We start from the raw sequence: 27,079 nt of genomic DNA on the forward strand, positions 1-27,079 counted from the left end.
CCCAAGCATGTTGAACTCTCTTTTAGCAGTGGCAGGAGCCATGCTCCCAGCTGGAGTGGGGTGAGGTTGCCCCCAAGAGGCAAATCTGACAAACTAGAGAGGGACAATGCTGAATTCTGTTCTGAAGGAACCACATAGGAAGGATTTTTATTTTGAAATCTCCTCATATGCTCTTATTTTTAGTTCTCCCTAGTTAAAAACATCTATGGATGGGGTGGGAGAAGAGAGTAAGAGCTTTGGTGTGTGGTTGGTTGGGTGTTCCTGTGTTCTGCTGGTGCTCCTGAACCACATGACTTGTTTTCCTAGTGTTGCTTGCAATGTCATTAGAAAGATTAAAAAGAAGTCACTGGGTTTTCTTCAGCCACATGAGACATTTCATAGAATCACAGAATGGTTTGGGTTGGAAAGGACCTTAAAGATCATCTAGTTCCAACCCCACTGCCATGGGCAGGGACACCTTCCACTAGACCAGGTTGCTGATTTGATGCCATACACTTCACTTGGCTCCTTCAGAGCAAGGCCTGGGCAGCACCTCCAACAGCACCTCCTGTCTCAGAAGCGGAAGGAGGGATGCAGTCATGGACACGACAGACAGTTTGGAAACCGGTTGATGACAGGCCATGAAACCCCTCAGCCATTCACATCAAGCACACAGGCAGCCCACCCCACTGGACCAAAATCCTAGCATCTCGCCAGGGGAACAGGAGCAGGATGGACACTGGGGCTACCTCCCCAGCACACACTCTACAGATCAGCAGATGGAGCTTTCTCAGACAGCGATGGTTTCACAGACCCTGATGCATTTTTCTGCTGCAAAATGCTCTTTGAACCTCTAAGCTTTTAGCATCCACAACATCCTGAGGCAAGCAGGTCCCCAGCTCCTGTCTGCTTTTGTTTGCTTTGAGCCTTCCTGCTAATAAAAGAACTAGAGAGTCTGAAGCAGAATTACAGAGCACCATTGAATAACTTCTCTCTATTTACCCCTTTTTAGGCCGTTTGATTGTCAAGCTCACCATCTTACTTTCCAACACTACAACTATTTCCGAGCTGGAGAGACGCAGCCGGCTCAGGGCCACTGCAATTTATTCCTGTCCTGTACGCACACATGCAGATTCCCTCCCAGAGGGCTAAACCTGTGATGTAACCTAAAGTTTCACATGCCTGGAGCTGCTTTTCAAGAGGACACAGCTTAAACACCCAGCTGAGATGCACCCAGGGTACTCACTGCTCCTGCGCCGGGCTCCTTGTGGGTCCCCCTGCCCCGTTCAGCCGGAGAGCATCCCCGCATCCCCAGCACCGAGCCCCTGCCGCAGCACCCCGGCTCACTGTCAGCTCCAAACTGGAGGCGTCATCTCCAAAATGACTGTTGCGTTGGCTCCTGCCAGACTCTTAATTACGAGGAAGGCTGACACAGATTCTCAGCAAACGGCGTTCGCGTACTGCAGGGAAAAACAGAATGAGGGCAAGAGGAAAAATGGGCTAATAAGAGAAAATCAACCGGAGGGAAAAAAAAAACAAAACCACTGTGCAAACCTTACAGTAACCATGCTGGAGCCCAAAATACTGGGAAAAAAAAATAGGTTAGTGCACAGGGGAAGCAGGCAGCGCTCCACAAACGCGGAGGAGAGATGATACGCAGCACAGCATCTCAGCACCCTCACCTGGAGGCCTCTCTCCCCAGCTTGGGTTGGGGCAAAGGGGACAGGTTCAGATTCAGAACCATTCTATGATTCTAGCACACAGACCAGTGTCTGAGAGCCCGAACGACACTGTCTGAAGAGCCCACAACTACCCTACATGATTTACACTGCCTTTATAAAAGCCTGCAGTGTGAATAAAGCATGAAACTTAATGTCCAGCCATCCTCTCCCCGCTGCCGAGCATGGCAGCTTTAAGCTATTACTTCTATTCCCACTGCAGCCTGGTGGTCAGCCCGGAAAGGAAGGGGACCCCTTGCTCCTGCCTGTGCTGTGACAGCCAGGGCTTTCACCTCCAAACAGGCTTTGGGAGAATAGAGCCTCAGACCCAGAGGTAAAGCCATGGAGCCCACAAGTGCAGCTCACAGCACTCACTGCTCTGGTGAAGGACATGCCTGGTGGCACAAAAGTAGCAAAAAATAATCTATTTACCTTTTCTGCCTTTCTCTGCGAGAGGGAAGGAGCATCACTCGCCTGGCTTCAGGCAGCTGCAGCAGTGAGTGCAAACCCAAAGGGAAGTGCTGGAAGAAGGGCCAGGAGCCCTCCCCTACACACCACACAGGCCAAACCTGCCTTGAAAAGCTCTGGGTCTACCCCCAGGCAGATGGCAAAGACGCCTTGATGACAATAAGGGGAACAATTCCGGAGTTTCCATCCCCTCCCCTGTGACCTCCCTACAGGGAACAAGGGAGGCAACCTGAAGATGAAACAGCAGCAGCAGCAGCTCACCAACGCAGCAACAGGGGAGGCATTCAAAGAAGTTCAACATATCCAAATGCCAGTTGAAAGTCACCTGAAAATACATCTTAACCAGCAGCCTCAAGTGTGGGGACCAGCTTTCAGCATCCACACCAAAATATCAAGACAGGAAGATGAGAATGTTTTTCTTCTCTCACCACTCAGCCCTACTTTGGATACCAGATAAAATATTCCCTTTCAAATTCCTTACAGCGAAGGCAAGGAAGTGCTGGCTGAAAAAAGCCGCAGCCAGGCAAAACTAAAAGCACCTCCGCAAGAAGCCCTCTGAGGAATTTACTTTCTCTCGCATCCTCCCCACCAGCAGCCCACACCACAGTTCCCCAGCACTGAAAGCCCTTTTCAACACTAGATAAGAAGGGGCCCCACCAGTAAAGCTGGCAAAACATCCACAAGGCAAAACATCAAGGTATTTCAGAGCCCGGGGGGAAGATGGGAAAACGGCAATTTGAGTATCGTTAAGAACGTTCTGATAACTCAAACCACAAGGAATGAGCTAAATCCACTAATGATTGTCTGCCCTCTCCGGGCAGCAACTTTGGGGCTCCAAGGGAGGATGCCACAGCAGCTGCCTTGGCTCCTACAAGCTCACTGAGCCTCTTCCCTGCCCCACATCAGCCAGTCCCGGCAGCCTTATCCCTTTTTCAGGATACAGAAACAAGCACTAATATGTCAGTGCCAACAGCTGCCCCCCCGGCACCATGGGGTGTTTCCTATGGGGGAAACTTGGGCAAGAAGTTTCTCAAGAGCTCGTAAGCCCAAGGACTGAGCCCCCAGAAGAATTAGGAGGCTCAACTCCAGCAGCACCCTTTCTCATTTGCTCCTTCCAGTGGAACAGAAAGTCACACAATCAGTAGAAGAAAACCAGAGATACAAACCCAAGCCAGGGATACTGTGCTTGCTGTACATAGGGTTGTCCTGGGAAAGAAGAAAACCAAAAATACAAGACCAGCGTTAATATACTGTGGCTTGAAGTACTCCTGCTAGTGACAAGGTCAGCAGAATCCTCTTTGTAACCCAACCACCCACAAGTACTCGCTTGAATCCCCCCTATACAGCATTCTCCTGCTGTCCTCCAGGCCACCTCCCAGACGATGCTACCCAGGCACAGGCACCTTGGATGCAGACAGACCTGCCTTGTCTGCGCTCCGGACATTAACACTGCAGTATCCATCCCTCATCATTAAAAAAGGCATTTTTCCACACTGAAATGCTACCTCTAAAAATCTCATCACACAGTAATCTCACCAGCTGGTCCACCAGCAATAACGGTGCAGTTCACATGTTTGTTCCAGTCATCTAGTTTTCCCAATGATATCCTCAACTTAACTATCAACTCTGGGGACTTCAGAGAGTTCCTGCAGCCACTGCATCAATGGAGCGTACACGTCCTACTGACCTTCAGCCAGACCTACCTGCAAGTCATTAATCATTTCTGAAATCCCTATCCATTACCGAGTTCCACAACAGAAACAGTGAGAATAGGAGATGTGCAAACAGTTTTGCTGGCAGGTTTCTTCAATTTAAAGCCAGACGCTGTTGTGTGTGTTTGGGGTTTTTTTAAGCCACACAGAGGCTTGTCAGAAAAATAGGAAAAAAGGCAAAAGAGCCACAAATGTACATTTTATAGTCAGCCTTTAATTTTTTGCCTGTGATGACTGCAATAAAGTGCACCTAATTTCACATGAAATGAGATAACATGGCTCTTAATACAGCCAACATAACATCAAAAGATAAACCTCAGTGCAAAATGCTTATCTGAAGACAACCAAAGCAGTTAAGACATTTACTGTGCAAACAGCCTTTTCCAACACATGTAACTTCTGGCTGGGGGCCAGTAAATGAGTCGGCAAAGCACAACGGGTAGCAGGTTTGCCATTTCGCCTCCCGGAGTCCTGAAGCAGGTTTCAGCTCAGCAGTCCCTTGTAAAGGCTCTGCAGCAATGCTTTGGGATCATCTCTGCAAGGCTACCATGAGCTCCAATTTAACCCACGTCTAGACTTAAGCAACTGGGGAATTACTACAGCTACAAAACAGATGGAAGAAAAGTCCCGATAAAGCAGGAGGGAGAGACAGGGAAAATGCCAGAATGTATACACAGGCATTAAGCATGAAAACACAGGACTGGCTGAGCCAAAACCGATTTCAAGACTTTCTCCATTTACAGTAAGCTGATCAGCTGTGAACTTAAGAATTACAACGTGTGCCGTAACACCAAAACAGGCCCTGCAGCCATCTCTTGTGAAACAGAGCTGAGGCGTGCCCACTGTATCCAGGGACACTTAACTAGAAAAGCATGTCTGGTTTTTAATGTTGTTGTATTAAATAAAAGTAAAATATCAAAGTGGTTAATTTATCTGGAAAAAAACCTCAGCAGTTTCAATGTGCTTTGAACTGCAATACAAAAGCTGTTAATCTAAACCCCTCCCCTTTCCTTCTCCAAAATATACAAGACAGCAACTTCAACTTTACAGGGTAAGAAAATATATACACACTACATACAGTAAACTTATTCTGCAATTTATACAACATTAGTGAGAAAAAAAATATAAACATTAAGAAAATTACATACAAGATATTAAACGGAGTAAACAACTGCTATCAGAGGGAAGGCTGACACGTATCAAAGACAGGCGGAGCAAAGGAAAATGTTGCTATTCCTATACAACACCAAGTAATTCTGTTTAGCCTAAAGCAGTTCTATTGCTAAACAAAGATACCCTTTGAGGTAGATTCTTCCAATTCTTAAATAACATGTTGAGATTTTTAAAAAAGGGATTTTCTTTCCCTCCACCCCCCAACAATGCCACGAGCATAACTTCCGTTTGAACAAAGCTAAGCTGATTATCCTGTGAAGGGCACAGAGAAGCTGCAGTCTTAGGCTAACTCTCTAACACTTGAAATGAAAGACAAAACATTTAGTATAAACTTGCAACTAAAATACCTTCCCATGTGTCCATTCTATAGCAGTTCCTTTACAGGTAATATACATAAATTTGAAGGTTGGTGGTGTTTTGGGGAGGTTTTTTTAGCCTTATTATACATTCTCATCTTGGAAATGTTGTAGGGGATTTATGATACAAGACAGAGTAATCTACAAAAATTAAAAGGAAACAGTATTATAAAACGCATATGTTGTTACTATTAAAAAATCTCACTTGAGGGAATTTCAGTTGGTGCTTCTACTCAATACCTTAACTTTCTCTTCACACATACACACATCCTACAGACAAACCACAGGGCAAGATGGAAGCGATGGCATTTGCACCCAGAGCACAGAAGGAGATCACCATCTGACTACTTCACAAACAGCTCTTGGAGCTTTGCGCACACACTGGGTGTGCAGCAGGACTCCAAACAAAGGAATTCAGACCTCCTGCGGCTTGCACAGTTTTCACATAGGTGGACCAAATGCTCATCTCCCCAAATCTCCACTGAGCTGAGATTGTAGGATTAGTATTTTCGCCGTTTAGGGAAGTGCTGAAGCCAGACAACAAATATGTATGTTTGTATGTATAAAAGAGTATGTTTGTTTCTTAAAGAGCAGTACAATACTACTGGTGTAATAAGACTCCATCTATAACTTGGTCTTATAGAAACACTTCCCTTGCAGTCACATTCACTGCATAAATAGATTAACGCTTGCAGATGAGAAAGTTAAGTGTAAATGAATGCATCACTGACGTAACAAACTCCATTTTGTTATGTGATAAAGCACAACCACAGAGCAAAGAAGCATCCACTTGACCTGTTATAGCACAACCACTCTTAAGGTCTGCTTCCACCCTCAAGTGAACATGAGAGCAGTCACTTGCTCATATGTAACTGCTGCATTTTGTAGTTTTTTTTAGAAACACTGGATGCTCACACCAGTTCTGCTTTGCAGATTAACGTACGCAGGCAATGCTGTTTATCCAGCCCAGTTCTGAACCACTTCCTCACCTGCTCACAACAGGCAAGGTCTAACACTGTTTCTGAACTCACATTCCATATCATGGGGCAGTTCTTTCCCAGCCATCCTAAACAGATGTTTGATGGTGCGTGCTGGCAAGAAAACTAATCCATACAACTTGCAAACATGTCTTGTGATTAACAACAGAAATGAGAAAACTTTCCTCAGCTTTAAATAGGATAAAAATCTATCAGCTAATTCAGACAGGGCTATAGAAATAGCTGGTTGGGTTTGTTGTTTGGGGTTGGGTGGGGGTTTTATTTATTAAAAAAACCCCTAATTTTTTCTTTCAGTTTACCCACTTCGCTTTTTTAGAAATAGTGTATTTATAGGAAAAGCAATGTTAATCCAATTAGATCCTTGTGTTTCTAATATTTGCCTGTATCAAGCTCAAGTTCCAACTCAGGTGACGGATTTCTTCTGTTCTGACCAAGGTGAAGCTCCATTCATTCTGTATCTTCCTTGTTTTCAGAGTTTTTCTGTTATTTTTCCCTGAACTAGGCAAGATTTCATGAATCTGGCTCCCAGAAATCATGCAGTTTTCCCTAAAGAGCAAAAGCAAAATAGTAAACAAGTCAAAAAAACAATAGTAGAAGTGTAAAGTAGGCAAGTGTTTAGCTGGAGATCACCACACTGTGTTCCAAGTGCCTAGAATGTTATTCAGAAACACTTGCCAGTTTTCACATATGTGAATCAACCCTACATATCTCTGAAAGAGCTGCATCATTATCAACTTACATCAGTTAGTAAGTAAGCTGCAAGTTGCTTCTGCAGCCATGTGTTACTAATTCTCTTCCCCCTCTAGAAGAAGAAATGTCACACAACTACAGACAATGTATTTTTTGCACATTGCTGGGAGTTATTAGTAGTTTTTACAGACAAATGGTCAATGACACAATTTTTAACTGAAATCAATACTAAGCATATATGTGTAATTTTACTTTTATCTAGGTGCATCACTACATTATTAGAAAGCTAAGTTTTTCCAAGACAGGACTCAATCAGCTGGCCTGAGCACATTAGAAAAGAAATCTTACAACCCTAGAGTGGAAGAAACAGCTCTGAACTCTGGGCATCAGTAGAAATTCCCATCTATTCCACCAATGCCAGCTAGGTATCATGAAGGCAAATATTAATGAGACACTAATCAGGACATTTACTACTGCTACTTTCACAGAGCATCAAAGGCTTTTCCTAATCATTGTATGAAATTCAACACATTTGAAGGGGAAGGAGTTATCAGGGGCTGTTAAAAATACGTTGATAGAGCCCTGGACTTAAGTAGCCTCCAAGTCACACGCTGCCAGACCGCAGCAGGAAGCGCATCACTGCATTCCTGCCCCAACGTCCTTCTCGAAGTGTCTGCTAATAACTATAATCAGACACGGGCCCTGTGACTTGACTCAGTACTAACATTTCAGTGTATTATACAAGCCCTTTACAAAAGCAGCGCTTTTAAGCATAAAGATGAAATCTTGGTTTTATTGAAGCTAACAAAGTAATAATTTTCATTAAACTCTATTCTAATACATTTAATTGCATGCCACAGCCATGCCATTTATGAAGAAAAAGAGAAAAATCTCTTTAAAAGAATACACTCTTTTCAAATGCTAAAAGAGTGAGTTAAGTGCACCCTGCGATATGAAAAGAGAGGAAAGTTTCATTATAGTACCTGAGTAGGCCGAGTGGTTTGTATCACATCTTGCCATTTGCCATATATCCTGGCAACCAAGTCTTTCACCTGCAAGTTCAGATTGATTAGTTTAGCCATTCATATTAAAAAAGCCAAAATCATACCACTTGTCTCACCCCAAACCCCTAAACCCCAGATAACCCAACACCCAAGGTCTGCTGGGAAAGAACAGTTTTACAGTCAGCCCAAAGAATCACCACCTCAACTCCAACCAGATCCCTGTAATTTGGGACTCTGAATTCAAAGTCGTACTCCACACAAACACATTACAGGCACATGACTCCCCACGTTAAGTGTTTGGAATCAGCATGCAAGCCTCTGGCTTCCAAACACCCACCTCATCCTTTGGGTGAGCTCAGTTTGTTACACAAGGCTGACTGCATCTAGAAAAGGTGCCTGCAACTGCAATCACAAAAGCAATTCAAGCACTGCCTGCTTCCAAAATTAACTCCTTATACATAAAACTGTGCTTTTTCATAACCAGCCATAAGCAGGTGTTTAATCCAAGCCATTCAGAACTGAAATTTGCTTCATATGCTGTGTTAAAACCCAGACCAGTGGAGTCCTCCTGAAGTTACTGTATGATTACACAGTGAAGTGATGGGGGAAAAAAAAGAGAGGAAGATTTTCCCTTCTCAGTGCAAGGGCAACAGAAACAAAAGTGAATGTGACCCAAGATACAAAAATCAAGGCAAGAATAATTAACTTGGTAAAAGGATCCATGCTCTACTCATCTGGCTGAATAAACCAGAACAATCTTGAGAGTTAAGATGCACGCAACTGCAAGTGTTTGATTTAAAGCTGAAGAAGCCAAGGCTTCTCAAAAGTTGAGGTTGGTCACTTATTGCTGCTCTGATTTGGCTTGCTACAACAGCATGCAAAGCATGGAAGTCATGAAATTATGGTATCATCAGTAAACTCCACACCACAAAGCAAATGAAAGGCAATTATCCAAGCTTGATGCTACATCACATACACCTTTGGCTTAAATCAACAACAGTTTTACCTAACTCATTAATTTGAAAATAAACCAGAGACATATGCAAGATAGGCTACTTTTCCAGTCTTCTGTATCCTGCCTTGCATGTAGCCTCTGCTCTCAGAAGCCAACTACCAATGACTGCCAGGAAAAGAAACAGAGCAACTCTGTGGGTCTGCAAGTCAAGATGCCTGGTTAAAAGGAAGACCAGCTCATGTTTTACAGTTGTTAAGAGTCCTGTTGTTAGGAAAAAGAGTACTTTCAGTGCATTAAAATGGGCATATATTTATGTTCATGCAAAGACATGATGCAGACAGAGAAAACAGGAAATAAAAAGACACCCGTGAGGAACTCTTGGAATTTCCAGGGCTGGGATAAGGGAACACCATATATCAAGAACACTAAAAAACATCCCAAAGCAAGCAACCCCCCCCAACTTTCTTGTCTTACCTTAGTTCGATAAAACAGCCTTGCGTCTTCCCTAATATCACATTTTATGTGCTTATCTAAGGCACCACAAAGCTTCAGTAAGTGTTGCTAAATAAAGACAAAAGTGTACAGCTGTTTAAATCCTCCATGTCAAAATTAAAAGCTTTCTTCAGATATTACTGCAATTTAAAAACTATATGCTTCAATTTGATTTTTTTTCTCAGAAATATACAGTAAGGAAGGGAGAAAAAGAAAACAAACAAGACCATATGATCCTCTATCAGTTGCTGGCATGCACCTGGTAAAGCAGGTCTAGGAGCTTTAAAAGATAGTTTCAAAGTATAAAATCTGTGATGTGTAGCTCTGCTAAAGTTTCTATTAGCTAATTTGTAAGGCCTGTCTGTCCCCAAAGTAGCAAATGCAGTGCCATTTATCAGCAAAAAAAGTTCAGAAGTTACAATAGCTAAAAATAACCTTTTCAGTAATGACTCAGGTCATTCTCTTTTGTAGGAATTAGCTGAGCAGGTAAAACACAGCCAAGGTTTCTGCACTGATCCTTTATTTCTCTCAAAATTTCTGATTAGTTTAATAAAGTAGTTTTGCAACTTCATAATCTCTTGATAATGGGCTCCCAAAATCCTTCCCATTCTGTGAATTCCTTTATAGAATTCCTGTTTTCAGGGTCTCAGTGAACAGCTGCTAATAGGCTCTGCTCTGCAGAGCAGGTGAGACATCCTGAAATTCTAAATACAAACAGTTGCTGGTGTCTCAAGACATGACAATTTACCTCATCTCACTGGAAGAGGACCAGAAATGAAATAGTTACATTGATTTTATACAAAGCCCAGCATGCACAGCATTCAGCCATACCCCTCTTGCCACTTGATGGTTAACAGGTCAGGGAATAATAGACTCTTCATTAAGAAATAGAGAGACATTAAAAATTACATTAAAAAAAGATCAAGTTCTCCACAAATCTTCAGGAAGGCAATGTAAAAAAACCAAACAAAAACCTCAAACAAAAATAACCAACCCAACCCCAAATCTCAAAACACCATCACAATTCTTTTCTTTACCAAATATGATTTTGTTTCAGATTACACTCTGTGATTATCTTTTTTTTGCTTTGAGTAGGATATTGAGACACTTAAGCCCCAAAAGTTAACCAAAAATTACTGCTTTACCTCTCTCAAACAGTTCATATGACAGATTCCTTAAAAGCCAAGAGTGATTCCATGGGGCAGAAGGTGTATACAGACACCCTGCAGCAAGCAGCTCAGAGCAAATGATCACAGAAGTCTGAATAGGATTACTGAAAGTCTTAACAGAAGGTATAACTTAACAGATGCTTACATCACCTCACATGGCACAGAGGAACTATCACCACAGAGAACAGAAGAGATACAGTCCTAGTTTTCACTTGCTGCATGGCTGCGCTCCAACATGAAAACCATGAGGTGTTTGAACATATTTTACTGGATACTTTCAAAGTGGTTTTCTTCTAGACTGAAACATTTCAACCGTACTGCAAGAGTTCACAGGATCGTTGGACTTCTTAGAATTTCTGTTTGAGTTAATCTTAGAATTTCTGTTTGAGTTCCTTTCCAAGAAAGATTAACAAATTAAACAGCTGCTGATCCGCAGCTTTATGTTTTGAGGTTGTTCCATTCGCAGAAATGCAGAAGAGGTTTCTTTCTCTGCAGAAAGTGCAGAGAAAGCTCTTCTGCGTTTACTTTGCCCCAGAACAAGTTGCCCCCAGTGCTGTTTTCCACTGGTGATCTATCACATGACAGCTATCGATAAACAGTCTTCTAAAAATCTAAAGATCCAGCCACTGAAGTTACTTACCCTTTGATTAGGATTTACACGATCAAAGAAACTAGCTTCACTGACTAGATGAAGGAGGATGTAGATTAGGTAGTATGCCTGGAGAGAAATCAAAAGAGCTTTAGCAGTCAAAGCACAATCATAACTCTTCACATCTAGATACAACACAATCTTTGCTTTTTGGAGTAACTCCTCCAATAGCCAGATCAATGGACAAGTATGTCTACACACTTGCCTAACTAATGAGTTTGGAACAGCACATTCATGTATCAGAAACATTTTAAAACAGTATTACACTGGTTTAAGATACTTAAGGAACCTACAAAACTTTCTGTAGTTTTAATTACCAAAAATTAAATTCAGACATTTGCTGTATTTTCCCCATCATCTACATCTAGATCAAAATACTTGCTAAGAGATTCCATAAGAGACTGAAATAACCAAACCAATATTCAATTTTTGGATGGATGGAAATACTAAATCTTTCTAATACCTGTTTATGAGAAAAGAATCATAAAAGATTCATAAATCTCTTTCTGAAGTCTGCAGATGAAGGTCTGGTTCAGCATCAAACAGTTCCCACCGATTACATCAAAAGGGAGGAAGGATGGTCCTCTGATTACAGAAGACAGGACTCAAGACATCCATGTGACTGAGCCATTCAGAAAAGCTGACCATTTCCCTGTTTGTTAAACAGCCTAATACAGCTTCCTCCGTCACACGCTACGTCTTTCCTTCCTCCATGACTATAATCAAAATAGAATATAAGTTTTAATTATGCAGATGAACACAGCAACAAAATAGCGTTTGTACACAGTTCCATGTACAGAACTGTCCTCAGTTAACAGAAATTAAAAGAAACATTCTCAAAATTGTAGAAGATGCAATTATATATAATAATTATATATATATAAAAAAATATAGAAAAGACAAACGCAAAACCTCACTATCAGCTCTGTACCTCCTGTTCTAGTTCTGCATGAAGGTCCTCTCCATCGACATCCTGCTGCTCCAGTCTTTTCCTCATCTTCTTTACTAGATTAGAAGGTTTCATGTACACCAAAAATTGGTGCAGAAGACACATCTACAGATACAAATGTTAACAAATTGGACTGGTTTACTGGCAATTGGTTTGGAAACGGAATGCTACTACAATATATTTGTCCCCCAAGAACAAGACATAAAAGGGATTTTTAATTGAAATGGAAGTTTTCATGCTTTGGGTAGTTTTTGACTGTTCACAAACTAAAGTGTTCGCATGTTGCCTCAATAAAAGATCAACCCTACAAAAACAAAGAGCAACTCTACATGAACACAAAAGGAAGACTGAAAGTATAGACCTCTTTCCAATGTCCAAGATGAATGTTTAGGCACATAAACAATACTGTACTTAAAACTGCAGAACATGCAGGTTACACATATGTGCAAATATACTTCTAATACTAAACTAAAAGTTAGTAATGGTAACTTTGCAAGGTTCTTGAAAATAGGCTGACAGTATTAAAACATAGAACAATAATATTCACGTTTTCTAAACTTTCAACTTACACACACCACATACATGCAGTACCTGCTTGTCACTGTCATCAGGTATTTCTACATCCTTTTTGAGAAGCTTTGAAATTATCACCAGGCTAAGACGTCTTCTTACTTCCCTGAAACACAATTCAAAACCTTTCTTTCCCAGAGAATTTCTTAAATCCAAACTGTTTCTACAAAGTATATGAGGCTATGCATGGCATCCCTAGACATAAACTTGCCTACAACTATTAAACTGGATTTTCTGAATATAAGTGCTATTAAGACTAGCAGAGAGGCTAGTGAAATATAAGTACCTTTATCTCATGGGAGCTTTTCTTCTGCACAAGGAAACACTGCTAGATGCTTGCCTCCAAGCCTAAAACTGAGGGCCCAATTCATTCTCCTTGCTCGGATACATTATAATGTATTCATTTCAAAGATACAGAACTCATAACAGATTGACACTTCAATGCAGATATGAATCACCCAAAGAAAATTTAATTTTCGGTCATTCAGGTAAGAACTAGAGCAGGTGATGGATGTCAGAACCTGAATTAAGTCTATCTTTGCTGCAGGGTACCAGGAAGTTTGCAGCCCAGAAAACTACACATAAAATGTAAAATAACTTTCACAGCAGAAGTGATCAAAAAGCTACATATACACACCCTACTGACTGCATATACATTTGTAACACATGACAAAACCCAAGTACATTTTTTAAAGCAGCAGGTAATACCTATTGCATTTACCAGACTTTGAGCTTACATAGATAAATCAGCTGTTAACAATACTACACATTTGTGCTGTTACAGTGTCATTACCGTCCACGTGTTACCCAGCTAGGCACCAGCTGAACCAGCCACAGGAGATTATGGTGATGACTGGAGAGTTCACTCAGAGCTAGGCAGAGCTCAGGCATCTTTAAAAGAACAACAAAAATCCCCATACTGAAGAATGGATATGATGGGCATTTGTTTTATTTGTAAAGAAGCACACATCTACTCCCTAGAAACATACACAGCATCAATGTTAACAGGAATTCATCTAACAAGAGATGATGCGCATAAAGATATTTCTGCGTTGCACCTGTAGATACGTCTGTTCAATACTATTTTACAGCACGGTAGTTGAGATCAGCTTTTCATTATGTTTTATTAGCCTAGTGCAATCATTTCTTCATTCTTTCAGGGAGACATTTTAAACATACTGCTATTTTAGCAAATATAAGATTACATTCAATACAAACAGTCCCCTTGCAGAAGAGGACAGGCAAACAATGTCAGGCAACAAAATCCACTCAGTATACCCACCTGCCGCCTAAACCTCACACAAATATAAAGCTCCCAATTTGTTCATCTTAGATTTTCAAGCAGGAGTAAAAAAAAAAAAAAAAAAAAAAAAAAAGAAAACTTCAAAGCAAAGTTTCTTGAAAATTAAATTGCAGTTTCATGAATCTAGTAGAAGAAAATTATTTATGAAGTTACCTTTGCATCCCAGTCTTCTATTCTTATCAGAAGCTTTAGGAAAAGGCACTGAAAATCTACCAAAGGAATTTGCTTTAACTGTTTCTCCAAGCTTATTTTAAATAGCAACAGAAGCAGCAGCATTATTTCTTGATCAGTATATCCACCTTGAATGACTGTTGTACAGAAACCTAGAAACTTTAAAGGAAATAAAAAGCATTAAAATCTGAAATCAGTTTAGTTTATTTTGAAGTATAAGGACAACTGAAGTTTTCCACCCTCACATTAAAACGTACCTCAAATGATGCTGTTCCTGCAACACCTGTGTACTAACATCTCCCCATCTCCCAGTAACTGCACTCTGATACTTTTTCTATACCTGCTGGAGGCCCATCTTTTGAACAATGTCAATATTCCCTGGATATTACAGGAGTAGGAAAGATTTTTCTCCACTGCAGATAATTCTTGTCTAACTGAATGAAAGACTGACATATTAGTATATTGCATATACTAAATATGCAACACTGAAAACAGAAATCAAGAGATTTTTTCCCCCACCAAGTATTATCACATAGGTTACTTACAATCTGGGAAATGTGCATAAATGAGAACATAAATTACTCAAGAGATGTGTATTCTGTCTCTAGTGGAGATGCTTCAAGTGCCTCCTCTTGAACTAAGTGATTTTATAGTTGAAAATCTCTAGAAGAAGTGATTTTAGGATGGTTCAAAGACTTCCACAAGGAACTGAAATCAGTTATAAAGTCAGTATTTTTACCATACAACCTTTATCACAGAGAACTAGCCTGTGAAATGTGACCAGCACTCATTCAGCCTATGGTCCCGCAGGACATAGTGCATGGATCCAGCAGCTCACTTCCACAGAAGAGTAAGTCAGAGCTCCACCTGCCCTACGGGAGCTCCCACTTCATTCACACTGTGCAGCACACAGACTGATCGTGTGCCTCCATGAGCTGCACTAACACAATGAGGTAGCATAAATCATACCACAAACATCAACTCCCCTTCCCATTTGCACTGGAACATAGAAATGGACTTTCTTCTACGTGAGGGAGCAAAGACCTCTGATAAAGGTGCCACAGCTGGAAAAGGGAGGCAGCAGAACTGTGCAGTTGTGAGTGAAGCCAGTGGAAGTCAGGAAGCTCTGAAGTCTGCAAAAAGCCTGCAATAATCTCTGCTGAATGTGAATCTGAAACCCCAGGATAGCATTTACTCACCAAACATGCCCAGAACTAGATTAAGACACCAGGGGTTTTGCTAAAAAACAAAGCAAAGCCATCCTCCAAAAGCCAAACCTCTCCCACATTAACTGGAGTTCTCTCACCTTAATCACATTAATTAAATTGTTCTCTGGTAGACTGGAGAAGGCTGGACTGGCAGAGGTTAGCTCTCCTCCTGGCTGGTGTTTACTCATTGTTTCTTGCATCTGACTTCTAAGAAAAGAGACACTAATTGAGCAGTAAATCAACAATTTAAAAGTCCACAAAGGCTTATTTGCATCAAACTGAAGGGAAAAAAACCAACCCCTACATGTTTCAAAATGCCTTCAAATCAAACCACTCCTCAGTTACAGAGCACACACATCTATCCCAACTTGTAACCAATTAATTATAATTCTGCTCAGCTATTTGGGCAACAATTCTTGTAAACCTCCATTAGGAAGACACAGGACAAAGGACGATGCTGTGGTTTGCTAAACGCTTACCTAGCAGGCATTGTTTGAAGTTCTGGCTTATTTACTCTTAATAAAACCTGAGCTGAGAATTTAAAGAGTATGGCTTGGTGGAAGGGAGGGGAAATAAAGAAGAACCTTCTGATTCTACATTCCAAGCACACGGCTTGCTTTCACAGGATCTAAGCAATAAATATCAAAAGGAAAGCACTTACAAAATATCATGCTCGTTAAAGTTGGGCTGAAGCTGCTGCAATGGAAAGAGAGATCTAAACGCAACACCCATATTGACAAAAACAGCTGACACATCTGCTAGTGAAGGAATCCATGGTTTAGACTGTTCATCACTGATGGAAGCTACAAGTAAAAGACATGGAATGGATTAGTTTTAAACTTAGGTCTTAGCATAAGTTCCTCTCAAGGGAAACAAATAAGCTCAGCAGACTGCACCAATTCTACCAGCTCCCATCTCAGAGGAGTTGGTACACTGAACACTATGCTCATTTTCAGAATGATGAGGGGGAAAAAAACCCTATAGAAACAATGCTCATTGAAAAAAAAGGGCTGATGTGTATGACTTGTATCTGAAAGTCTGCAAACTGTACAGAGGATTCTCTATAGGACACTAAACTAGCAAGTAACAGCAAACTAGATGCAGTGTCTTCCAAACAATTACAGAATTCTGAAGTGGATCAATTTTGTGTCTTAGAGATAAGTTTGTAAGAAAACAACAACTATAATGGAACATAACACTCAAGACACTGCATGTTCACATCTCAATGTTTAATTCAGTAAAAACAACGAAGATGCTTCCTTAGTTAAGCACTGGAACAGAATGTCTCAGAAAGGTTAAAAGACTACACAGCTGGCAATTTTAAAGTGGTTAGACAAATTTCCAGGAGCAACTGTAGCCTATTTGATCCTGCTCCGAGGTCAGAGATCCACTGGGAGCTATCCCAGCCCTAATTCTTTGAATGCACATTCATCAGTTTGAACTGTCCATTCAGAACCAAGCTTAATGCCAGTAAAGCACAAAATAAAGGAGGTTACATTCCCTCCCCTATCAGCTCGTGGGCTGATTTCAAGCAAAATTCAAAATATGGGGTACAATTTGGATAGACCTGAGCAAGTACTTCAAGAGAACCCATTACTTTACCAATGTTAACTGGCAGGCTTAAATGAACTGGTGACTTTTGATGGATCTGAATAAAGTGAAGACATAAGGAACATACAACGGAACTTGTATTGAGAAGTATTTAAGAGTACAGATGAAGGAAGGCAAAACGCACGAGACATGAGCAGCAGTGTGGGCTGAAGCAGATCCTTGAAAGTGGTTTTTGTGCAAGTGTATGATTCTTTTCACTTTTGCCATTTATCTGGGCAGTAAACTATGCAGTGCTTTATACTGGGTTTGACTATGTGAAAAACACCCTGTAGTCCTTAAGCTATGAAATTAACGTCCGGATTTTCCAAAGTCAAAGATGGAAAGGGGAGTAAACTTCTGAGCAGACTGGGCTCCTTTTCAAGTCACCTCTATTTGTGAAAGAACAGAATTGAGTTGAAAAGGCTCTGTACCAGATGCACTGCTTTGCAAATACATGCCAGGACCACATGCTGCGGTACAGCTTGCACACGCTCAGTGAAAACCAACTTCTAGCATTTGTGCATAACATACAGAAGAGCCTAAATTCATGCCAGAATCACAGAACAGAGCCAGAGCCTTTTACTTCCTCCCCAATACCCTTCTATACTTAACAAAAGGGAAATGCCTTCATTCAGGTGGTCAGTTTTCTATTCTTCAAGCACTCACCATTTTTTAGTGTTATCTCCATCAATCTGTCTAAAATCTGGGTGGAAACACAATAGTCAGGATGAATAGACATCACCTGTGGAGAGAAAAAAAAAAAAAGCTATATGTCAAACATCAAGCTGCACAATGGCATCAGTTTTCTTTTAATTAAAACAAAAGAAAACCCCCAAACCAAGCAAACAAAAAGGAAAAAAAAACAACCCACCCACAAACCAAACAACTATTTGGTAAAATAAGAGATAGTAACAGAAGGGAGGGAAAAAACCCCCAACAAAACAACAAACCCCCCAACCCAAAAAAACCCCAACAACCAAAACCAAAAACCCAACCCACAGTGCACAGATGCTCTGAATACATTAAAATTGATTATTTGCAGTATGGGAATGCTGTAACCCCAGGTTGAGCCTGTTGGTTCCTAAGAAGATACTGAGGGTTAAGAGAAGGGAAAGTATCATATATCCCTTTGCAACTCATTTGCATCTATGATCGAACTGAACTCCTCAATCAGACGTGGGGGCAACGGAGCAAACTACAACCTTTTCCAGTCATGAGCAAGTTGAATATACAGAACACTAAACCCAAACAATGAATTCTCAGTTTTTCACAGAACTCTTAACTACAAAAACATAACTATGACACACAGCTCAGGTTTCCTGGAACACTTCACTAGCCCAGCAAAACACTCTTCTTTTTCTCCCCCAGGTGCTGGACCATTTCCTGCTCTGTAAGTGAGCTGAATTGGCTCACACTTCCTCCTCATGAGAGGAACACCAGGGCTCACAGAAGGGGTGGAAGGCAATCTTTCACTGGCTGGAGGGAAGGACACGGAGGAGCAAAACATTTCCTTTTTGGCAAAAGCAGAAAGCCAGCCAGACCCAGGCTGCAGTTTCACAGGTGGTCCAACTTTATTTTTTTGTTTCAGGCACAGTTAGAATGTAGTAAATAATCTTAGAACGGTTTGGGTTGAAAAGGACCTTAAGATCATTTAGTTCCAACCCCCCCTGCCATGGGCAGGGACGCCTCACATTAGACCATGTCACCCAAGACTCTGTCCAACCTGGCCTTGAACACATAATAGTAGAATGGAGATTGGAGAGGGACATTTTTGAGAAAAATAGAACATTTTAAGTTCCTGGGGATTTAGACACCTAGAAAGACATCTAGAAAGCTGACAGACACTTCCTTTGGCAATAGCTCTAGTCTTTCTCCTGCGCTACTTTTTCCAAATGAAAATTACCTGATAATGCAGTTATCTCTGACAATTTAGAAGGTGAGAGGTATCAAAATGGTACATCTGCACTTTTGTATACTGCAGCATGTACCAGGTTTTTTTTTTTTTTGAAAGGTGGAAGGAAGCAAGATTAACATTTGCTTATGATTTGTCCAACACTATTATAGTCTGAAGTCCCTTCTCACCTAGCATGTACTATGCCCTTTTCAAATGCAATAAACCAGATGAAGATGGACTGGGATGTACAGCTTTGCAGTCACTTGGAAGCATGGAGAAAAAGCTATCCCTAGTGTTTTACCTCTATTGACAATCAAAGTATTTCAGAGTGGAGAACAAATCAGAACCTGGAAAGAGAGACTTTTTTTATATAAGAGTTGTTAATATAATGCCACAGATTCACAAATTTGTTCTGATTATTCCTGCTACTACTGCTTCCAGGAAGACTATAAACAGAGTGTAACTGCACAAATAGTACAGTCTTACCTGGAAAAGCCACTTCAGAATTGGTATGGGACACAAGATACAACTGTAAGCAGAACTTAGAAAACCATTAATAGTTAAAGAAAGTTGCTGTGTTACACTGGAACTGTAAGACAAAGATGAGGGTGGGGAAAGAGAAGAAAAATCAGTTAGTGGTTGACTCAGCACTTCCCCACCCCTCAGATCGTCATCAACAGCAAACAAAGATCTGAACATCTAAACCAGATGTTATTCTTATGCTCTTACCTTTATGAAATACTTACAAACATTGATTTACACTATTGTACTATGAACTTTTAAGCCTGTCTACACAGATTGGCTGCTATGCTCCATAAGACCAGTAAGATTTTTAACTCCAATGACCTTTAACAACACTTTTAGAAGAGAAAAAACTCTGTTTGAAGTTTTTAAAATAACCTTTCAAATAAAAAGTCTGAAGGCAAACTAAAGTAAAATGGTCTAAACTCACTGTGCAAGTCTGTGAGGTGAAAAAGTAGCTGTTGGAAGAATAGAAAATATGTCACTTTTGTTACTGAATTATTTTAGCTTTAGCCTTCTTTAGAAAGTCAGATATGCAGCTGAATTAATGATATCCAGTTTCCCATATACCCTTTAGTTTCCCCTGTTCTCAGTATCTACTAAAACAGGTAGCTCTGTTGAGAGATCTGTGTCCTAATTTCCCCCATCTCCTTGACCTGTCTGTCTGAACAAGTGGCTAGGAAGACACCCATGTGCCAACTGGGCAGAATGCACAAGCAATTAAATCATAATTGCCTTCTGCAAGGGATGATTTGTTTAATTCTCATTCCTCCAGTCACAAGATGCTTTTGAAGCTTATACCTTTGTGATCTTCAAGACATGTTACTAGAGAAGCCTGAAGCCAAAGGAGTATATCACAAACATCACTTCCTCAAGAGATCAGAAGCCACCCTTCCTCCTCTTCACAACCACATGTGTACATAAAATCTTTTAAGAGTAAATGAATTCTCTCTGTTCCACTGATGCAAGTTTGGAATAAAATGCCAAGCAAAATAACTGGATTTTTTCAGGATTTGCACTTGTGGTATTAGGCAACAATTTGTCCAGCTATTTGTAGCCTGACAGCCTTGTAAATATAGAATACAAATCCCTGTGAGTTATAGAACAGTTGTTTCTGTAGACACAGACACACTGCTAGCTCAGTGACTACATCTTAACAGATGTCAGAAACCATGACTTCCTGCAACCCCATTAGGTGGAGAAGGAGGTCTTAAGTCCTAAGCCCATTCAGAAGGAAAACACCTGAGTTTTTCAGTAGATATAATGCAACATTAGTAAGTCACAGATCAGTTTACCACCAATTGTCTTGCGACAGTTAAGCTTTTGTTCATTTAATGTTTCACTTCCACAGGTTATCAATGACAGCCCAACAGAGTAGAAATATGAAAGAGAGAACACCAATTTTTTTTTCCTTATGTCTCATTTAAAGATGTTTCTCAAGAATTCCAGAGGAGGAAAGAAGGAAGCTTCAAGTAACAATTCACTGTTCTGTGAAGCTAACCTGGAAAGGAGACTTCCAGGAAAAGGGAGTCAATCTTGCCTACTTAATCAGACAGAGCTTATTTTCATTCAACACTGAAAAAAAGGTGCAAGTAAACACAACAGAGTGAAGATATTCTTACTTAACCAGTAGCTTTTCTATAGGATTTTGAGGGATGAAGTGAAAATTCCTGAAGTCCAGGTCATGTTGACTGAAGATTTTCCCAGAGGTTGATAAATCAAATATATCTTCTCCAGGGTGGTAGTCAGGTATAGCATGAGCTACTACTGAAAACCTCTTTATAAATGCCCTGTAAAATTCAAAATTGCTATTATGAATTTAAACATGCAGAGGCTATTTGCAAGTTGAGACAGTTATTTTCAGGTGATGAACAGGTCAGCCTGATGTGAAAGCTGAATTGTTAGAATACAGCACTGTCCAAGAAAACCCACTCAAACCCAAAAGACAATAAAAATGATTCACATTAAACATATTAACAACTAATGGAGGGGGATTAGAAAAAAAAAAAAAGGCTAGAGAAGAACTAGATTTTATTAGTTTGGGAGTTGGAAGGACCTGTGTTCTTCTGAGAGATCTTCATCTCCACTGGCATTCTCCTCATCTTCTCCATCTGAGGAATCAGTTTCCTTTCCTTGTAGGTCTTCCTGCAACCGCTTTTCTAGTTCATCTATCCTGAAATAACCGTAGCAGCAGAACATATCATCACCATTTAGTATTTGCAACAGAAACCAACAAAATTGAAGCCCTGAACGTGAACCCAGGACTCAGTAGCCCATTAGGCACAGCAAAAGCATGCGAGACATTACATTTGTCTAAAAAACAAGCATCCTGCTATTCCAAGATACAAACTGGATGTTTCCCAAACCCTCACCAATTTGCAACAGCACAATCAATCACTAGTTTGTCAAAGGCAAACACACTCAACTAACATCTGATAGAGTTTGCTGTAATTGCACAAAACTTTCAAACTTCTCTTTGTAGTTTTCTTAAATTTTGGGTGGGTTTTTTTTTTTTTTTTTTTGCTTAAAACATCATACTAGTATTTTATTCGTTAAATAGTATTTGTTGGAGGAGTATTCACTACTTCCTAGACAGGCAGCCCATAGTTATTAGGGTCAGATTCTTTAACGAAAACAGTTAATCACACACTTACATACCCATCACCACCACTTGCCATTAGCACATATACCACATTACACTTTCTACCCAAAAGGTCTCTTGCAAGAACACTCATTAGTTCTGTTCACTGAACTGTGTAACTACTCAAGATACCAAGAGTCTACACAACTTTGGAAAACAAAACTGAGTTACAAATGCCTTTGAAGAAATGAGTACAGTCAGTCTACATAAATCCTTCTATTTCATGCCTGTCCAGCAGCTGTCTCAGTGACCTACAAGGAAGGCATCAGTAAATTTAATCTGGCTCTTGAGGGGTAGGCAGATGTATCACAAATCACTCTTTATTGCTTAGAAGGAGCCTGTCATTCAGTTTTTACAGTTAAGCCACACTTGTAGGTCCCATCAGATGTACATTGGTGGCATCAGCAGGCAAAGCTTAGCTTGCTGCTACACAAACTCCATCAGTTTCAGGAAGGTGAGGCAATTCTGACCTTCTATAACTTCATCCCAGATTTTTCAAAGCAGCTTTAAGAAACAAACCTTTTCGAGTCTTCTTTCTCCTTCAAGAGATGTTCTAAGCTGTTCACATACGACACCTGGCTAATGACAGGAGACTTAGACAACTGTAAATGAAATAGGAAGAAATTTAGAAAGTACCACAAGGTATCAATTCATTTAGTATTAGACAACAAACATGATTGAAATAGAAACCTCCAATTTTAATGGCATTTTACCTGAGGATTAAAACTCAAAAGAGTTTTTCAGGAGACCCTGAAAACAGCACAATTAACAGGGACTGAGGTCCCTTGACAATTATATAAAATTGTCAAGTCTCAGTGATTAAATTGTGCTTCACAACGGAACAGCAAAGCTTCTCTCCCTGCGACTGACCTCTCCCTGCTCTTTGCTTCACAAAGAGCAGCAGCATCAGAAGCCTTCCACCTCACTGCTTTATTATTAGCATCCACCAAGACCCTGAGAATCCCCATTTTCGTGCATGAGACAAGAAACTCCAAAAGTGATTCAGTACCTCTCTGTTACTTTCAGAAGTCCCTAGAGGGTAAAGCACCAGTCTTTGCTAAATCATCTCCAAAATCATCGGACAAAACAAAGCTTCCTAAATCCTAATACAAACCCAAATTAAGCAGTTAATAAATAGAATTAAAAAACAAAACAACACACAAAGAAAGTCTTAACCACTACCAAAATTAGTATGGTTTTCAGTAGCCTGTGCTTTATTCAGTAACAGACAATACAGACTTTAAGTCTTTTATGGCCATGATTTGCTTCTTTGGACAACCCTTCTCACAACACCTTAAATTGCAAGCCTCTTAGTAGGGACAAAGCTTCTTCCTATGAGCTCATTCACTTTAGGAGAACACAATTCAATAACAGCATATCCTCCCAATTGCAGATTTTCTATTACCCAAAGGCAACAACAGTTAGTGTCACCTGCTAATAAAAAAAGCCACTTAATACAGCACGCACTTTGGTATTCAGAAATAGCTTTCATATATAATAAGCAGCATGTCTTTGCTTGGGAAATCTTGTGGGAAAGCTGAAGTCCTCTAATCTTACTTTCTCTCTGGTTAGTATGTCTAAAACAACTGTTGAACAACTGAGAAATCAAGATTTTATGCCAATGTGCATACGTGCCCCTTCTTACAAGGCAAGAAAGGAATGCTAGTATATGCAAACCCCATGGTCATGGAAATTTTGGGACAGTTCATAACTGTGCTATCTTACTTGGCCATTAATTACACAGAAACAGGATATGCCAACTGCTGTGGTCACATATATGTTTCACAAGCATTTGATCTAGTCTACATCTGTTTATCAGTTTTAACCATTAATTATGTGGACATGTTGGTTGAGATTGTGGAACATGCATGTAGCCACAGAAGTCTGATCTATGACATGCTTGCTTAGTGAAACATGAGGACGGTTAGAATAATTATGGCTGTTCAACATCTGCCCACAGAAACAGTAACTAGTAAACAAATAATATAACCAGAGAATGGTTTGGGTTGGAAAGGACCTTTAGATCACCTAGTTCCAACCCCCCTGCCACGGGCAGGGACACCTCCCACTGGACAAGATTGCTCAAGGCTCTGTCCAGCCTGGCCTTGAACACTGCCAGGGATGGAGCATTCACAACTTCCTTGGGCAACCTGAGCCAGGCCCTCACCACCCTCACAGGGAAGAATTTTTTCCTTACACCCAATCTAAATCGCCCCCCATTTAAGTTTTAAATAAACTATTTCAGAGTTTTCAAAACAGGAGGAGAAGACGACAGTATTTCTACAGGTATTCTGCTGTTTGTTTTCTACTCTAGAAAATAGTGGTGAGCTGACCCCAGCCAGGAGCTCAGCACCACACAGCTCATTCCTTTCTCCACCCAGTGGTGCAGGGAAGTGAGTAAGAGCAAAAGCAAGAAAACTCCTGGGTTGAGATAAAGTTTAATAAGTGAAAGAAGAGAGGATAAGTGGGGAAAGAAAAACAATGCAAAGGCAATCACTCAGCACCTCCCACAAGCAGAAGCATGCCCAGCTCTGAGTAATGGCTACGTGCCAGACCAGCTCCTCCTGGTTTGTTTGACTGCTGAGCATGACACTGTGTGGCATGGAATACATACACCCCTTTGCTCGGCTGTCCAGGCTCTGTCCCCTCCCAACTCTTTGACCACTCCAGCCTACTTGCTGCAGAGGCAGAGTGGGAAGAAGAAAAAGCCTTTATGCTATGCAAGTACTGCTCCACAACAGTCAGAACACTGGTTTCTTACCAACACCGTTTTTGTCCAAAACACACAGCGCTATACAGCTGTTCCAAGGAAAATTAACTCCATCCCTGCCACATTCAGTACTAAATCTTTTTATTTAAACACAGCCATTTTCCACCTGTACCAACTTGGACGGGAATGCCACACTAAGCCCTACTGCAGGACCTTCCTAATTAAAACATCATTTTACAATAAAACTTCACAACCACTATTGGACAAGGTATTACTAAACAAATAGGCTAAGTCTTAAAAACACAGAGCAATTCATCAGCATAATATCCTGTAAGCTGCAAATCACTGTCCCTTGTGAGCAGAAGTCGTCACTCAGCTTTTTGAAATGCTAAAGTAATTCCAATTCCCATGACATTCAACCTCAAAGAAAACATCAAACTAGCAGATCAAGAACTTGCACACAGAGCTCTGACAATCACAGATTGTGTCAAGGATATAGGACTGGAGTCTAGCACACAGATCAACATCTAAATCAATTTCCTTTAGTTAACTTCAACTCAAAACCCCACACATCTAAACGTAGCCTCCTGCCTTTTTCTTTAGGGGGGAAAAAGCAAAACCAGAACTCCTGAAAACCGCTGGAAAGCATATAGGTAATGTAATCTGGCTACACAAACCATCTTTCAGCCACTCCAACGACAAGCATAGCAACGAGCTCTCCCTTCCTCTGACTACATTGCACTGTGCAGCATAGGACCCTTCAGCTGAGTAACCAGTTTTACAGGCAAGTAACTCCAAGTTTCCAAGCATTATGAATAAAGGAGAAAAAAACCCAACTATTAAAAAATACAATAGAACAAATCTGATGCAATGCTTTTTTGGGGATTTGTATGGGGTTTTTTTTAGCCACTTACATGAAGCTTCAGCAATGGACTCATATTGACTGGAGGAAAACTGTCAGAAGATTCTTCCGGGATTCCTGCCTGTGGCTTGGAACTTGAAAAGAGGATTTCTTGCAGTGGCACAAGCACTTCATCATCATCGTCGTCATCTAGATTGCATTCCAAACTCTCATCTTCACTATCAAAGCTGCTTTTTGATTTTCCATTCAGCTTGGACTTGGACGTACAGGTGCTTTCAACTTTCAACTCCCCCGAGAGTTGTGAAGACCCACAGCTGCTGTCCATGCGCCCTTCTTTAGAAGGCAGTGAGTGGGAAACACTCTTACCAGTACCTTTGGAGAGTGCCAGTTTCCCAGACTCTTCCACTGAACCAGAAGCACTTTCTAAAGTCTCATCTTTTGTTTGTGAGAAACTGTTGCTGGATTGAATACTGTAAGCACATCTTTCTGTTCTTTTCCCATCTTGCTCTTTCTTAGCATTCAATACCTGAGATAAGCCAGCATTCTGGGGATGAGACTTCACCCCTTTTGTATGTGTTAAGTGGTGGAGAGAAGGCAACACAGTACTTTTTTCCTGAGAAAAAGGAAGGGACTTTTCCAAGAAAAAGCATGAGTTAGCCACCCGTAATTGATTCTCTTTGGTATCCACAACTGAAATGTGGTTATTCTTACCAGGACTGTGTGCAGAATATGAAGATGACAAACCAACAGAGGAGCAATTGTTTTTCTCATTTTCATGGCTTGAGTTGAGGTATTCCTCTGGGAGAGGAGAATCATGTCTAGGTAGAGCAGCAGCCTCCATCAGTTGCAGAACACCACCACAAGTAGACTTTAATAAGATATTTTTTACAAAGGGAGACTTCCTATTTTTGCATTTTGCAGATGATCTACTAAAAGCAGGTTCATTCAAACTGGATACTTCAGACCGGTTTGAACTGTCTGCATCCACACTCATGGCAGCACGTTTTCTTTTCCCAGGAAAGTCCATTTGTTTGGATCGCCCAGAAGACCTCTTAGTTCTAAGGCAGCTTGAAGGAACAGACTGGGTCTTCTGCACACCTGCAGTCATCTCAGATGATGTTCTCAGTGCACTTGGAGAAGACACCTCATGTTTTGAAACCCGCTTTGGCTTTGGTTGAGATGGGTCATCTAGGAAGTGTTTTAAGAAGAAGGTAAACCACTGTTGTCATGTTTAAAAAAGTAATTAAAACCTCCCAAACAACATCTTACCCTTTAAAAAAATAACTGCTGTTTTTA

The 27,079-nt window shown here is 40.7% G+C and overlaps 1 protein-coding gene across 6 annotated transcripts in view; it reads right to left on the reverse strand.

Moving 5' to 3' along the window:
• Positions 1-4,071: 4,071 nt before the first annotated feature.
• Positions 4,072-27,079, reverse strand: part of SLF2 (SMC5-SMC6 complex localization factor 2) — a 31,193-nt gene continuing 8,185 nt past the window's right edge. For 4 of the 6 annotated variants that reach the window (XM_030486022.1, XM_030486021.1, XM_030486025.1 and 1 more), the window contains 16 exons: positions 25,836-26,971; positions 22,731-22,813; positions 21,627-21,743; positions 21,193-21,360; positions 19,535-19,637; positions 17,821-17,896; positions 16,226-16,367; positions 15,663-15,771; positions 14,339-14,515; positions 13,676-13,773; positions 12,904-12,988; positions 12,295-12,417; positions 11,355-11,432; positions 9,528-9,614; positions 8,078-8,146; positions 4,072-6,950 (listed from right to left, as the gene is read on the reverse strand). In XM_030486022.1, coding sequence (XP_030341882.1) covers positions 6,915-6,950; positions 8,078-8,146; positions 9,528-9,614; positions 11,355-11,432; positions 12,295-12,417; positions 12,904-12,988; positions 13,676-13,773; positions 14,339-14,515; positions 15,663-15,771; positions 16,226-16,367; positions 17,821-17,896; positions 19,535-19,637; positions 21,193-21,360; positions 21,627-21,743; positions 22,731-22,813; positions 25,836-26,971 — 2,687 coding nt within the window. In that variant the 3' untranslated portion in view covers positions 4,072-6,914. The remainder of the gene's footprint in view (positions 6,951-8,077; positions 8,147-9,527; positions 9,615-11,354; positions 11,433-12,294; positions 12,418-12,903; positions 12,989-13,675; positions 13,774-14,338; positions 14,516-15,662; positions 15,772-16,225; positions 16,368-17,820; positions 17,897-19,534; positions 19,638-21,192; positions 21,361-21,626; positions 21,744-22,730; positions 22,814-25,835; positions 26,972-27,079) is intronic. The other 2 variants (XM_030486023.1, XM_030486024.1) reach the window with 2 other exon arrangements.

Source organism: Strigops habroptila, chromosome 5, assembly GCF_004027225.2.
Source record: "Strigops habroptila isolate Jane chromosome 5, bStrHab1.2.pri, whole genome shotgun sequence".
Classification (NCBI taxonomy): domain Eukaryota; kingdom Metazoa; phylum Chordata; class Aves; order Psittaciformes; family Psittacidae; genus Strigops; species Strigops habroptila.